Below are 15,937 nucleotides of genomic sequence, written 5' to 3' on the forward strand. Positions count from 1 at the left end.
AGATGACAACTTGTGTGCAATAGCTTACTCGAGTACTAAGTTACTTCCTCCCGCTTAGTTTAAGCTCGTTTTAATATTCCTCATGAACGCAGGTGTCCAAAAATATACACAAGGGGGTCGTGAACGCAGCATAAACCTAAACGTCAGACCATTTCAGTTTTAGGGTGTTTTCCAACACGTGTGACTCTACGCTACCAGGTTAAACACCGAGTTTAACACTGTGGAAACGGGGCCCCAGTTTGTCTCTAACTGACGATACATCATTTTAAATAGTAATGTTCATCCACCTTTCATGGATTGTTAGACATAACACGTGGCAAAGCATATAGTTCCTCCACAGATAAGATCAGATTCTCCGTTTCCTTCAGTTTACTTGACGAGAGTAAAACGGAACCCCAGGCTGATGCAACAGTCAGCTCCTGTCAACCAGTAGGGTTTCTGTTTGCAGTTTTCATTTTTACACTCAGCAACATATTTACACTACTTTTCTTTGGGGTTCATTAAAGTATCAGCAGCAGTTCGTAATGACCTGTCAGTGACATTTCTCACCTCACGCGCGCGCGCGCACGCACGCACGCCACGTATGCCTGTTTGGAATCAAATAAAACACAGTCAACTGCCACCAGCAACGTATTACACGAGAGTAGTCTGGGATCGACGCGCTTGGGGGCAAACGCGCCACGTATTCATGAATAAGTGACACATACGTTACCTTTATGTACAAAAAGAAAGAAATCCTTAAAAAGATGCCAAATGTCCTCAAACCAAAGTCAAGCGTTAACCTCGCTCGCTGCCACTCCACGTGACTCCGCCTTTCTGCTCTATTGGCTTATCAGACGGAGACTCGTCCAACTCTGTTAAAGGACTGTTATGAAATGTGACACCCCACTTTGTTCAACTCCATGTATGCATTCTGCTCATCATGCACGTGCATCAAAGATGTGTAGTTCATTTACAATGTGCTGTGAAATTGTCAGTAACTTGCTGCAATCTGGAATTATGATACAGTAAATATTAATAAACATTACAATTGATATGTTGTTCAAAACCCACTGCTGCTGAAATCCTATTCTGATGACTATATAGTGAATGTTTATGTTTATTAAATGTTAATGTATATATATATGTGAAGTGTAACAGCCTAAAACATACATTCCAACACAAAAAATTGCAAAAAAAAATCCAAAATTCCAAGAGAAAACGCAGCAAACATGACTCCCCAGTGTGAAATCTGTGCACTTGCTAGTACGTGGGTGTATTAGAGAAAGAATGAGTAAATATGTTTATCTCTAAGGTGAGGTGGGAGACTGGGCGTGACTGCAGGTAACTGCATGTAACACACCTCTATTCTGTAAAAAGCTTTCAATGGCAAAGGGAGGAGAGTGAGTTACAGTGAGGCAGGGTTCACTGTCAGCAAACAGCTTCAGGAATACAGATTTGGAAGCCGACCAACATTGGTAAGTTGATCAATCATCCATTTCCAATCATTCTCAACATTTACTAAAATTAGGCCTAATTTAAAAAAAAAATCAAAACCTGCGTTGAAAAACGTTGCGCAACTTTTTTTTTTTGGTTTGTTTCACTTGTGACGAATTCTGTCGAGTGATTTGTCAAGCTGTTAGTCCATTTAATTAACTGTTAATGTGGATTCACTGAAAGGAAAAACCCACGTTTTATTAGTTGGCTTAATTCTTGCTCCAGTCCAGCTTTTAAAAATGTATTTTCACCACAGAAAAGTGTGCACAAATCGCCATGCTTTTATTTTGAAATGCTATATCATTACCCAAGTACAACAACAACTTTTTGCTATGCACAAATAAGATGGATCCCATTTTTGGTCAAGTTTTTTTGTCAGTGGAACTGCTCTTACCCCACAAATAAGTGATTCTACGTACTAAGTATGCCCTTGGATACCAGTAATTCCAGTATAGGCTATATGTGGCCACAGAGGAGCAGAGAGATTATATGGTGAGATGCATTGGGCTGTTGTCAGACTGGTTGGGCGGCTCAGTCACAGCATAATCCCAGGTTACTGAATAAGAGGCTGACGTAGCCCCAAACAGGGGAAGGGAAACAAGTCAACGAGGATCTCGCTTTTGCAGTCTTGTTAGTTTAGAGAAATACTAAGATTAAACTGCTGCCTGCCTTAAAACAACGAATGAATGTGACAACACCCTTTGAAAACTCCACCTAAAATCTATTTCTCATGCCCTCTCTCCAGCTGCACAATCATAGAAATCTCCATTTTCTCACTCCAGACAGAGGATGACAAACATCTCACGATATCTTGTGAACGTAAGTCTTCTCTGCTACACCTTTTCCATCAGAGTGACCTTTTAAAGATATACACCCTGACCCTGCTCTCTCCCCCGCCTGCAGCACCTGCTGACATACTCCCTCCAGGATGGGGACGTGCAGAACGTGGAGGAGGCCCGGTTACGTCTCTCCCTGCTGGCTCAGAACCAAAAGCTGTGGAGTCAGCAGATGTACCTGGACGTGGCGGCGGAGGCCATTCGGCTCCGAGATGTACAGAGCCAGGTGAGAACAGGTGCATGATGGGTGTGGAGATGAGATTCACAAGGTATGCGCATGCGCGATGACCTCCGCGTTCATGTACATGTGCAGGACGAGCTGGAGAGCTACTCCTTCAGATCCATCTACCGCTGTGAAGCCATCCACACGGAGAAACACTTCCCATCCCTCCTTCTCCTGGTCTGCCAAAGTGCAGACCAGAAGAAGCCGGACATTCACTTCTTTAACTGCGAGACGGTGAAGGTGAGTAATAAACCCCCCCCTTCCCCTCCCCAATCTGTCCGTGCATCAGCTTGAATCGTTCCGCCTGGTTCAGGTTTAACGAGTGACGCCACTTCCTGGTTCTCACCCTCGCAGGCAGAGCACATCTGTGACAACATTGCACGCGCAGTTTCGGGTTCCTCCGGCGGCCGGAACGAGAAGCTCCAGGACGTCCTCAGGTACAGTGAATGTCACAGTGACAAGAGGAACCCGTCTGTGAAATGTCATTTATTTGACCTTAAAGCACCCAGTGTCCATGACTCACCATGGTCTGAATGGCAGAAAGTGTGTCTCTGACTGCACTCTTATTGTACTGGAGGAGGATCAACAAAAGACACAGATAATGCATGGTCATTCAGCCCAGCTTCCCATTAAACTGTTTGCACTTCTCCTCTTTTAAACTGCCATTATGTCATATTTTCGGCCGAATCAAAGCAGCCCCGGCGTCACCGTCCACCTGTCTGTGACAGAGAGAGAGAGAGAGAGAGGACAGGGTAAACAGCTGAGAGAAAGACCTGTTTTACCGGTTTCCACATAACTCAGGAAGGTGTGACAGAGATAGCAAGGCCATAGTGACAGAAAGCAGAGAGGGCAGAGGAGGGATGACGCTGGCAGCGGACGGTCTCGGAGCCTGAACGGATTACCTGCTTTGAAAGAAATACTTTCTCTTTAAGGGACAGCGTGAAGGACGGACAAATGTGGTAAGACGGGCAGATTGTTTGCCTCCAGATGCCAGTATTCAGTAAAGCGACTGGGGCATTGCATGTTTTTGCTCGAGTAGGCAAACAAACAAAGCCACATCCTCGTGTTTTGCATTCAAAAACGGGTTGTGCTGCTCTCTGATTTGTTTAAAAAGGAGTTTAGATTGTTGTGCGTGATGTAGGCTGTGGTCATGAGAGAGCACAGACTGTTTACCGTACGTTCAGAGTGGAATAAGGGCTGCAGGATTGAATTTCAGAGGCTTGACATTGTGTCTCGATAGAGGTCTGCCTGGCTGGATTCGCTGATCAGAGACGTCCTCCTGGTGTAACTAGTCTCAGTCTGCCATCCGATGTGTGTTCTTTGAGGGTGTTTCCTGTTAAAGTGCTGAGTGAACGGCCGCCGCCACCATCAACAAGAAGGCTGTGAACATTACCTGTATTACAAAGGTGTGTGTGTGAGAGTGAAACTCTCCTCTCATCCTCTAGGCTTCCTCAGGGTGAGGTGACGGACCCTTATGAAATCCCCAGCCCCCCCATCCCACATGCTCCAAACCCCCCGCCGCCCAACCCTCCACCTTACCCGGGACCCAGAGGTAAGAAAAAAAACATATTTCCACACAAATGCTAGCGTGCGGCTGTAAAAGTAAAAAGTATTTGGAGGGATTTGAAGGTGAGAAGGAAAAGAGAGAAGGTATGTAGGAGCACAGAGATTGCTTTGTGTGTTTGTGTGTGTGCATAAGGGGGGGTTCAAGGGTAAAAAGGGGGCAGGGATTCCAAATGCAGGAAACACCAGGGCTATGAATGGACATGGATGATCTGAATCCTCTCCTCTCTTCTGCAACAGCGAACGGCGGGCCCGATATCTCCTTCCTGCGAGCCGAGAGAGAAGTGGTGCGTCTCCTGTCTTTCCCCACTCACCTTTGCTATGTGATTCCCGTCCCAACGGAGTGACAAACTCATTCTCCCTTCCTCAGGGGATCCTCAACCACTGTTTCGACGACATCGAGAACTTCATGGCCAAGCTGCAGCAGACCGCGGAGGCCGCAACGGTGCTCAACCAGAGGAAGAAGAAAAAGAAGAGGAGCAAAAAGCAAAGCACTGAAGGTAAAAACCAGACGTGGGGAGTTTTTGCAGATGATACTCACGAGGAGATCACGTTGAAATCCCACGGCTCTGGATCTTTTTCTTGTGTTTTCTGAACAGAGGATTTGCTCACTGCAAAGGCTCGCCCTCCGCCAGAGGAAGAATTCATCAATATCTTCCAGAAATTCAAATATTGCTTCAGCCTGTTGGTGTGTATCCAGTCAGCTCATATTTTTATTTTATTTTTTTTGCTGTGTTACAAAGTAAGTGACTCTATTTTCTTGATAGGCCCGTCTGAAGTCAACCATCTCCAATCCCTCATCAGAGGAGCTTGTTCACCACGTATTCAGACCTCTGGATATGGTGAGTGTTATATCGCGTTAGAAGCTCCAACAGTCGTGCGGTGGAAACACCTGTTGTTGCCATTGCTGTCAACACGTCATTTATAGCAGCACGGATAAAAACGCCCAAGTGGGGGATGTGGACTATCTTAAAATACATCTAGTGTCTCATGATGTCACATTGTTTAATTCATTTATAGATGTTGTTTTAATCTGAAGGGAATGGTTTAAAAGCAGGATGTAGACTGTATGTTAAAAAAAACAACCCAAGATGTCAAAATAATTAGGAGTCATCTGTGTGGTTGAGAAACTGCCAGTTCCATTCAGTATTTACACAGGGCCGTTCCCTTTCAGATAGCCTCATTGAAACGCCAAGCACTCGGCATTTGTTTGGTCTGGTTTACGTGGCAGGGTTTGAATGCAGGTATGTGTTCTTGGTACACACCGGGGTTTAGATTCGAGCTGGACTCTCTTATCGCCTGAAAGGCCGCATTGCTGTGGAGCCACAGCGCTGCTGTAACGCAGCTGTCAAACATAGGTCATTCATGACTTTCTTTAAAAAAACAAATGTGACAAAACCATGTACCTACTTGAGTTCATTCATACGCCACGAGTCAGCAGAAAGTGGATTCATTTCATTTCAAACATTAGAAGTAATGACATAAAATGGCATCAGGTCTCGGTTGATGTTTAATACAACACTAATCAGTCCTCACAAAGAGGATCAAAGGGTGGAATGTTTGATATGTATATACTGGCACACCTAAACGGAAACGGCCTCATACTTTCTGTGATTGTGTGTGTGTGTGTGTGTGTGTGTGTGTGTGTATGGATGCATCCATTCAGTTTTTGTGTGTTTGGGTTGTCACAACTCTAAAAGAAGAAGAAAAAAAAGACATCCATGTGCAAATGTATAATGTATAGTATTGTCAACTTCACGTTCATGATCAGATTTGGCAGACTGTAGCATGAACTCTGGTTTTGTCTTCCCTGGGTGAGCACAGATGGTGAAAACGACGGGGGGGCCGGCTCTGGCAGCCTCGGTGTCCAGCCCGGCCATGAGCAGCTCGGCTGTCTCCCTGCTACAAGACCACCTGAGCGTGGAGGAGAGGCAGCTGTGGACGTCCCTGGGTCCCAACTGGACGCTCTCGTGGTCAGTACCAACAATCTCTAGATCAGCCAGTTTAACAGTGGCATTTAAGTTCAATCACAAGAAATATATTTAGTCTAAAAAATAATCCAGATTTACTTTTACCTGGCTTCCCCTGAGATCATTTAAGAAAATGTGTCTTGTGTTTTTACACTATTGAATACACAGCTACTGTACAGCTAAATGTATCTGTATATGTTCAGATGTCATATGCATCAATGATATTGATATATGATATATATTTCAACACCTCAAAGCTTTAATGTGAATGTGAAGTTATGTATTTACCCCACAAAATAATGGCTGGTAGCTTTTAAAACTTTCTTAAATTGGATGGAAACCTGTTGAACAGAAATGATCGTTTTGAGTGAAACCCGAGTGTGACGGGGACCAGATGCAGTGACTCTGTGTGCTCTCTCAGCTCTCAGCTCCGAGGGCCCGTCGCTCCGTACACGCCTGTGTTTTTTGACGGTTGGAAGCCGGAAGCCTCGAGGGCAGACGGGCAGGTTTGGGAGGATCCGGTCGAGTCACAGCACAAACTCGAAGCCCTTCGAGGGAAACAAGAGGTATGAGAATACCTGCACGTGATGTGGCTGAGTCATCGGCTGTATCCATTGTGAGAGGAACGCTCAAAATGCGTGTAGAAGTGTGTAAAAGTACAACACGGGGGCGGTTGAACATAATGACAGACACATTTCCAGTAGAGCTGCCTCGGTTCACCTCACAGCTCCGTCACACAGGTATGCAGCTCTAAAAGGGACTGCTAATCCTGTTAAGTACCTGATCAATAGCGTGTGTTCACTCATCTTTACCATTTTTTCTTCTGAAAGCCTATTCATGTAGAGGAAACTATCAAAGCTGTTGGTGTGTCTTTTATTCAACCACCCCATCCTTCTGTGTGATGCCCCTTCACCTGTTTCTCTGCCCACAGCAGCAACAGACAGTCAGTCTTCCAGACACCCGAGTCAGCGATGAAACGTAGGTTAAATCAATGAAGCAAATCAAGCTGCCCCCCCCCCCCCCCCCCCCCTCCTTCAGCTCTTGATAACAGCGTCTGTCTCCTCTCCTCTCAGAGACGGCAGCACACTCCCACCGGTGTCGGAGAGACTCTACAGCTGCACTTACGACTTCATAGCCAGGAACAGCACTGAACTGTCAGTGCAGCAGGGGGAGACACTGGAGGTAACGGGAGGGGGGGTCTGGTAGCATACGTGAGACGTGCTCACGGTGCATTCAGGAACCAATCACAACACCCAACAAACCAGTAAGCTGACTGACAGCAATTCCTCCGTCTGACAGGTGATTGAGTCGTCAAAGCGCTGGTGGAAGTGTCGTAACCGGTTCGACCAGATCGGATTTGTCCCCTTCAATATCCTGGATCCCTTGGCTCACATAGACAGCCCCGTGGCCAGCAAGCCCCCCAGTGTAAGACCCACGCCACAGAGGTATACGCTCTCACCCACGTCCCTGCCTGAATACAAGTGTGGTTTTTTTCTCCTCACCCCTACAGGCTCCGGTTCCACCTCCGCTCGCCAAGACATTCTCTGTAGTCCCACCCAGCTCTCCTGGTCCACCCCAGGCCCCCACCCAGTCCCCCCAGCACCCACGCAGCTTACCGCCATACAGTCAACACATACCAGTTGTGGAGGACCCAGATAACAAAGGTACCAAACTATATGGTGTTTGTGTAGGGGGTGTGTCTCATTCATGCTTTGAAAGGTTGGCTTGAATATAGGGATGACTTACCTCTTGCTCAGATACTGTATGAGTCAGAGATAAAAAGCACAGAGAATGACTGAATTGATAACAAACTGCCTTTAAAATGTTTTTTTAATGACAGGTACAGCAAAAAAAGTTAGACATTAATATGTATTTAAAGGCCCCATAATGAATTTTCATGTCTTTTTTTAATAATAAAGCAGGTCTAAAGGCTATATAAATACTGTGAAAGTACAGAGATACATGATGCCATCTCACAACTACACAATATAGAGACTATTTCTTTTTGAAACATCAACAGACTAAACGTGTCCCAGTTTAATTCTAGTTGCAGTGTAGTGAATGACCCCACCAGGAAGTGAACTTCTGCTGCCTAGCAATAAAATTCTGTTTACATGCTGAAATGCAGTATTTCAAACGGAGGGTGAATGCAGGTTCATTCAGAAACTATGAGGAAAAATGAATAATTCTTTGAAACATTTAAACATGTTCTTCTGGAAACACATAATAGGGGTGTGAACCTGGAAATGACATGTCCCCTTTTACTGATGCAACTGTGTCAATTTCAATCCTTCCAGTCATGTTGATGAATGACGAGCTCCTCCAGAGGCTGACCAATGGAAAGAGCAATCTGAACAAGCCTCTGGTCATCCCTCGCTCCTCAGAGACCTCTGTGCCTCTGGACTACCACTCTCCACAAGAAGAGGTGGCCCAGTGGCTCCAAGGGAAGGGCTTTAGTGAACCGTGAGTCTCTTCACTGAACAGATGCCACTTTATTTAACAGTGAACTGGCTTTGAAGGAAACCAATAAGGGGAGAGTTAAATTTGCTTTGGGGTCCCTTGTATTGTTTTTTTCTCCCAGGACGGTGTCATGTTTGGGAGTGCTGACAGGCGCACAGCTCTTCTCCCTCAACAAGGAGGAGCTCCGAGCGGTGATTCCAGAAGAGGGCGCCAGAGTGTACAGCCAGCTCACTGTGCAGAAAGCACTGCTGGAGGTAAATTAAAGGACCATTGCGGCCTTAGTTAGCTGTTTTTTATCAAGGGTGTGGAGGGAAAACATTTGTGACAGCAAAAAAGACAGATGTGAGAGTAACCAATGGTGATTCATTGATTTTGGTTGGATTCACAGTAAAATACATTCAGTCTTCTTGGCAGAAAAGTGTACAAATTATAGTTTTTATATATACATTTCAACCAGAAATGTCAAATCAAAAGCTGTCATATCATATTCTTTATTATGTCGAACCTTGCATCACCTCGCAGCAACCTTTGCTGATAGAAACACAGACTTTTACCTTCATTCTAATTTGCTTCTGCCTTCTACAGGATGCCAGAAGGGCCACAGAGCTGGAGGCCGTCATGGAGAAACAGAAAATGAAGGTGGATCTGAAACTGGAGAGCAGCACGTTGTGAGCAGAAGAGTGCGAGATGGTTGCGATTGTGTTCTTCCCGTAGTGTCTTCACTTGAGAGCGAGCTCCTGAATTATTAATTCTGTTCATTAGACAACAAACGTATGGCGGTGACCATCATGCTATAAGGGGCCATGATGACATAAGTATTTGGCAGCAGATCAGAAATTTAAGCCTTAAATGGAAGCAGGTGCTGCGCAAATTAAATATTTTATCATTAAAGTACATCATTTGTAATGTATGTTGATTTTAATGTGAAAAGTTATTCTCTTGTCTGCCTAGTAAGGACTAACTTAAATGAAGTGTATTTATCTGTGTTTGTAGAAGACTTGTCTAAACTCTTAACCATGATTAACATGCCTCGACATTGACAAGACCTTGGCGAGAAAGCCCAGCAAACAAAACTGAAAACGAGATTTGTTTTAATTGAGACTTTAAAGAAAGATGTTCAGTAAAACATAAAACAGATATGACTTCACACATTAGGTAAAGCAATGCACCCATTATAATCCGTTTGTAATTATAAATCTATTCAGTGTCCAAATTGGGCCAACATAAAGTCTAATAAAGGTATGTACATTTATAGCATTGACTGTCCCGTGTATCATTTCTGAACCTACTGCTTCACATGCCGACGCAAACTTTGAATTAACCATTTATTTTAAATAAAATAAATCAGGATGGAAACATTATGAAACAAGAGCCTTGCCACCAATACAATTCAAAACAAGCATTTTCTTATACTGGCCAAACTCTCAAACAAAAGTATTTCATTCACTACTGGCAGCATAAAATAAAACGCTTGATCAACAGTAATCAAAAACAGTGGAGAATGGGAAACAAAGTTGATACCATACTAACACTCGCAACTTTAAAACCTTTTGGGTTTTAATTGGGTTCCTAAAACTTAAACTGGGCTTTTACAAACTAGGTATAGAATAAAAGAACAATGTGGACAGAAATTCAGGAACTGCACCCAAACCACCACCAACTCTTACAGGTTACAAAGAGCTGGTAAGAAATGTTCAGAAGGAGATGAAGAAAACCAAACAAACAAACAAAAAACTTCTTGATAGGACGAGGCTATTCAGACCACAACAATCAGTTGGCCCAAAACATATTCAAATATATGATATTCAGACAGATTCTGTATCAAAAGACCATCCATTACTAGTAAAATAATATGGAGCAGTTACACTTCAGACCATTAGACCATCTGTTTATGTTGGTATCATTGCAGGGCAGTTTATAAGAAAGACGTGTGGATTGGATACAGACAACCACCAAATCACAGATGTTGGGATTAAAATACACTCCACTACAGATCGATAACTAATTCCCCCCATCCAAATGCAAATCGTCTGATGTATCAGGCTGCTAGAATGTTTTATCCATACAATATTTCAGGTACACTCTGGGTCGGCTGCATTAACTGTGAAAGCAAAGAAAGGAGGCAGGCGGGAGAACAAAGGGGTCAAGGACTGTGTGCGACGTTAGGTTATTATAAATGGACAGACAGGTGGGAGAGACAGGAGGAGGCTGTGTGTCGTGATGGATGGAGTTATGTCTTCAGAGGTCTCCCATGTCCCTGTCGTCTGCCCGGCGGGAGTCAGACCGGCCGTTCATACCATCCCTCCTGTCTCGCTCGCGTGACCTGTCTCTGGATGAGCGCTCTCGGTCCCTGGAAGACCTGCGTGACGAGACCGTAGGAGATATTCAGTGAAGTGACGCATACAGAAGAAAAGGGGTAGAAAACAAAGTGTGTATTTGTAAATAACTCAATTATAAGCTCCAACGGGGCGGATAAGATTTATCACTGCATGAGTATCCCGTGACAAATGTGTTGGAGCCGTTTCCAGGAAGTTACATTCCTTGGGGGCGTGGTGTGAACTTTGCTTTGTTTACTTGTGTCTGGAGCTCTGCTCGTGGTTGTGACGGTGTCCTCGGCTGCGAGAGCGGGATCGGCTGCGGTGCCTCCTCCTCCTCTCCCTGGAGCGGGAGCGTGAACGGCGCTTCTCTCGTGACGTGGAGGTCGAGCGTCTCCTTCTGCGGTCACGAGAACGAGATCTGATCAGAAACAAGAGACAAAACTTGAGTTATGATTTACCTTAGATGGTCTCTTTGATCAGAACAACCGACTGATCCCAAATGCATATAGATGGAGCAACTTTATCACCTTTTCTGCTCTTTGCTCGGTGATCTGGACCTATGAAATAAGCAGATGCAAAACAATAAGATTAAACGGTCAAGAGACACTTCATGCAACAAATTAACTTCCATAAATGTCACAAAGATTTTAAATGTCTGCACTTACTTCTTCTTCAGCCTTTCCTCTTTCTCCCTCTCTTCTCGTCTCTTCAAGCGCTCCTGGTTCCTTATCTCCTGCTTATCGACCACAGTTTTCTGAGGAAAATAAAAACACGGTACCAATGAGAGGTGAAAATATCTTTATACAAACCTCAAGACAGTTTATAACCCATTTAAAAAAAAAAGGTAAGCGGTATGCTTTAGGATTTGTGTAGCAATGGGTTTAGTTGTGGTGGAGGGCTGGCATACCTTTAGTTGGTCCAATTTCTCTCTGATCTGGATGAAGCCCAGATGAAGCTTCCCACCAAAATGATCGGCCAGACGGCGGTCGTTGTCATGGAGACCCAGGTAAGCAGAGCACACCTCGCACACCCGCAGCTTCTGCTGCTGAAAGCTGGAAGCTGGCATGGAATTTCTGTACTCTTCCTGAGGAGAGACGGGAAGGAAAAAGATGATTAAAAGGATAAGAAGATGGAATTATTACTAAGGAACAGCAACACATCAACCTAAGCTGGATGCATGTAATTATTCTTCCTTACCTCTGCATCCTTCTTCCTAGTGCGGACCTTCTCCACTTCCTGCAGGACCTTTTGAGCCTCGTCGACATTGCCCTCTGCTCCAAGCTGTTCGGCCTTGGCCAGGAGTTTTCCAATTTCTTCATTCAACTCATGAACCTTCTCTGCCTAGGACACAGCAAAAACAACACAATTTACACCCAATACGTCTAAAATATATGCCAAATCACACGCTTATAGCAACCTAGATACTGCATTAACAAGTGAATGGAATACATGAGTATCACAATGTCACCTTTGCTGCCACCTCAGCACTGATCTCTTCTTGGGTCTCAGCCAAGCGCTTCTTGGCTAATTCTGTCCTCCGGTCACAGTCAGCAATGAATGACTCCAGGTGATCCACCGCCTTTTAAAAAAGAAAAACCAATTAAAACATGTTACTTGGTAGATTCGTATAGATAACTATTAGTAAGGCTATGCTGATTTTCAACTGACATCAACTGCTCCCTAAATTTGATTTTCTGGTCATGCTATATTATGTGAGCTGAAACTACCCTCACTGGCTGTTTACCACTTGATTTTAATACTAAAAGCAAAAGCCCATATATAATGCATCTTCAAAGCCAGCCACGTCTACATATACATTGAATCTGTGAAGTTGAGTAGGACATCACTTACGTCAAGCTCAAAGAACAGATCTCTCTCCTTGGAAGCAATTTCATAATCTGCCCGAAGTGCCAGGTCATGGATCTTCGTGCACTCTCCCAGGTCCATACGCTATCACAAAAACATAAGTAGACATGACTCAAAATGCACAAAGTCAGATTTAATAGGATATGCGTCAAGATTACTTGTAGCCACTTACAGTTCCAGACAGGATGTCATGTGGACAGCAGTTTAGAAGATGACTTTTGCAGACTCGCTCGTCAGTGAACTTGACCCTCTGTCGCGTCTCATCCCCTGAAACAGTACAAAAAACAACCAGTGAGAAAGACCTCACATATTTGTTATCAGGGGCGACCAGTGCTTAATCATACATTACTACTATTGTACAATATTAAATGGGCAGATATATGTCGCTATAACTGCATTCAACGATTCTGTGTCCACCTAAATGAGTGAAAACCAATCGTTTTATTTGTGATTGTCAAAGTTTTACATATATTTCATCATTATAACATATTTACCTCTAGTAAATACTGTGCCTCTGCTGGACTATATGGACTATCCATTGAGGGTGCCAAGATTTTAGAAGTAAAAGTCTCTATGTATATGGTACTTCCTGTTGTTCCTGGTTCTTACCATTCCCAAGTCTCAATAAAAAATCTGGTGATGTTAGAGCCTCAAAAGAGTTTTTTACTTGCGATATGGCTCATTGTCCACTCCATAAATGTGGAGCATCATGAGATCAATCCAATAGGGACACGAAACGGGTAAATGACTATACATTTGTCTTCCAATTAACTAGTGTCAACAGGGGTACCTGGAAATGTTCAGTACATTTCAATGCATATGACTATACAGCAAGGATTGTTATCAAGTGTGTGTAAACATTGCAGGAAAATGTTCCAGCCAAACCTTTTATAAAACATTGAAAAGAAAGTCAAAACAAAAGTATAAAACAAATCCAAGGAAAAAAATGTGTTTATACACACTGCGATCTGCACCACATACTGTACCCTTCTGCATCTTCAAGACCTCAGCTGCAGAATTTTAAACCCGCTGTAGAAAAGTATAAATGGGAACAGTTTTCTTGCCCATACCTGTAGTAAGAAGTTGGGAGTCATAGACAAGTCAGATTGTAAATGATGTGTGCAAAGTTTTTTTTTTTTTTTCCCCGATGATTGCTAAAAATTGCCTTCTGAAAACAGACGTCTCATTGAAAAGTGAGAACTGCTCCTTTGGATTCTGCGCGAATAGACGTCTTAGCTCAAGCTGCATAATAGTACTCCAAATTGTAATTCTAGTGCCACTGAGGATATACCCATTTGTGTGATTTAAAAAAAGGCTACAGGAACTTCCGGAAGGCAAACAAATGGTTTGGATATTCATCATAACAGCTTTAAAAATTATGTGTGACTCACGGCTCGATGAACATGAGGCTTTTCTGCAACTCCTTTGCAGATTGTTGTAGGCTGGCAAAGATACACTGAACCTTAATGAATAAAATAAAGGGGCCACAATTGTTCAGTTTGTATGCAACAAATGTATGGGAAGAATTTGATATCAATCTCATCACACATACACCCACAAGCTCACAACACATAGTCACTCTTGCTTTTTCAGATCGAATTATCAATTTATTAAAAGGATAATCCACTGGGCTGTAGTTCCATTCAATAAACTGTCAGGATGAACCTCAGATTTATAAAATGACAGGGAAGCAATAAGCTTTCACTTGTGCCCATGAAAATCAGACTCTACAGCTGAGTTACTTCTTAATGTTTGTATCCAAATGGCAGGAAGCAATTACTAAAAATGTTTTTGTTTTCGCATGTCACGGTGCCCATTAAGACAACAGTTGTATTATCAGGCTAATAACGTTCATTTATTTCCTACAGAATTGCAATTTTCAGGTTAACTTAATAGGCTAGTAGGACACATAGCTATCACATTTAAATTACATCATTATTCATTTAAATACCAAGTGTTAGCGCTGGTATGCAGTTGAAGAGTTACATTTTATCCTACTTTATACGTATATAATTTCAGAGGCAAATAATGTACTCTTATGCAAGGAAAGACGCACAGTTATGAGTTAAAACTGTCCACAAGGTAGTCATGGTTTAGTGAGTTACTTCTGATCCCTTTAATACATTTAGCTAATCATCCTTTGGAACTTTTACTTGACTAAGATTGTGAATACAGGAACTTTGTGCTCATTTTCATTTATGAGCCGGAGTACATCTTTCAACACTGGCTTATCGATACACCGTTGAGCTTCAGTGGATAGCAATATCTGTCTTATCAATTTGCCTTCTCGCATTATGACGTTATCCAACATCAAATGTATCAGTTGATAAAGTTCATGTAGGCTAATTACACAACTCGTGCGTCTCCTTTAAATGTGTATTAAGTACACCTTAATAATGTATCCACATAAATAACGTTACAAATGTGTTAATGCCAAAGGATGATACATTGCTGTATATCGTTCGATGCTAGGTAGCATTGTAGCATTAGCTAACTCGGCTACTAGCTAGGAATGTAGTAAAGTCAAAATGGCCCAACCGAAAACGTGACTCTCTTAAAATCTTTGTATTAAAAATGAACCTAAATGGATACAAACATTAAAACCTAACGTTAATCCGTAAAGGCTACTTGAGTCTGACGTTACTGTATTTTACACAGCCCTCTGCAGTTCTAGCGTTACAACCATTCATGCAGGTCTGTCCATCACACACCAACACAAGGCAGCCGCAGCAGTGGCTCCATCTTGGCTAGCTAGCTAGCTCAGCTAGCATGCAACAGCAACTCACCATCCCTCGCTGTTCCCATTAGCTGGTCGAGCAAAGCTCTCATTTGAGCTTGAGCAGACATTGTTGTGGATCTTCCGTCGACTGCGCTATATAAGAGTTAGCAACTGAAAACAGTTCCGTAGGAATTTTGTTGAGTTCTTTGATCATGTATTCCTCCAAGCATCGCCTCTCGTCGCTTTTCTCTATTTCGTGGACTCGCCAGTTTCCGTTTTATATTAGGGAAATGACGACAGCGACAGGCCCTGTTTGAAACTTGCGTTTAGCTAACGCTAAAGGGAGGGCTATTGGTGAATTAACCAATCAGAGCGTCTCGACGCCTATACGTCAGACCAGCACATACGGATGTTCGGTGCCCTATCTTCATACGGGGTATTCACAAAATATCAAGGCCGCGCCCCTTTATAAAACAGAAGATTCCATAGATAGAAACCAATGCTAT

The 15,937-nt window shown here is 43.3% G+C and overlaps 2 protein-coding genes across 7 annotated transcripts; one reads left to right on the top strand and one right to left on the bottom strand.

The window, feature by feature from the left end:
- Positions 1–1,359: 1,359 nt before the first annotated feature.
- Positions 1,360–9,785, top strand: eps8l1b (EPS8 signaling adaptor L1b). 3 transcript variants are annotated; one of them, XM_084040058.1, is made up of 19 exons: positions 1,360–1,457; positions 2,222–2,295; positions 2,380–2,538; positions 2,626–2,775; positions 2,890–2,972; positions 3,981–4,087; positions 4,339–4,385; positions 4,469–4,598; positions 4,698–4,786; positions 4,866–4,940; positions 5,923–6,071; positions 6,490–6,634; positions 7,000–7,046; positions 7,142–7,250; positions 7,368–7,493; positions 7,579–7,732; positions 8,366–8,531; positions 8,650–8,782; positions 9,114–9,785. In XM_084040058.1, the coding sequence occupies exons 2-19, from the start codon at positions 2,266–2,268 to the stop codon at positions 9,198–9,200; spliced, it is 1,986 nt and encodes a 661-aa protein (XP_083896184.1). In that variant the 5' UTR covers positions 1,360–1,457; positions 2,222–2,265; the 3' UTR covers positions 9,201–9,785. The 3 variants fall into 3 exon arrangements, with proteins under 3 accessions (XP_083896184.1, XP_083896186.1, XP_083896185.1); XM_084040060.1 differs by having other exon boundaries at positions 7,003–7,046; XM_084040059.1 differs by having other exon boundaries at positions 1,387–1,457; positions 2,236–2,295.
- Positions 9,786–9,992: 207 nt separating this feature from the next.
- Positions 9,993–15,740, bottom strand: luc7l (LUC7-like). 4 transcript variants are annotated; one of them, XM_084040082.1, is made up of 12 exons: positions 15,499–15,729; positions 14,104–14,174; positions 13,699–13,741; positions 12,885–12,979; positions 12,698–12,796; positions 12,315–12,425; positions 12,044–12,187; positions 11,754–11,930; positions 11,512–11,600; positions 11,374–11,403; positions 11,103–11,264; positions 9,993–10,887 (listed from the first exon to the last, which is right to left on the bottom strand). In XM_084040082.1, the coding sequence occupies exons 3-12, from the start codon at positions 13,706–13,708 to the stop codon at positions 10,767–10,769; spliced, it is 1,038 nt and encodes a 345-aa protein (XP_083896208.1). In that variant the 5' UTR covers positions 13,709–13,741; positions 14,104–14,174; positions 15,499–15,729; the 3' UTR covers positions 9,993–10,766. The 4 variants fall into 4 exon arrangements, with proteins under 4 accessions (XP_083896208.1, XP_083896207.1, XP_083896209.1 ...); XM_084040081.1 differs by having other exon boundaries at positions 13,699–13,782; XM_084040083.1 differs by lacking the exon at positions 13,699–13,741.
- Positions 15,741–15,937: the final 197 nt, after the last annotated feature.

The sequence above is a fragment of the Eutrigla gurnardus genome, assembly GCF_963514095.1.
Source record: "Eutrigla gurnardus genome assembly, chromosome: 22".
NCBI lineage: Eukaryota > Metazoa > Chordata > Actinopteri > Perciformes > Triglidae > Eutrigla > Eutrigla gurnardus.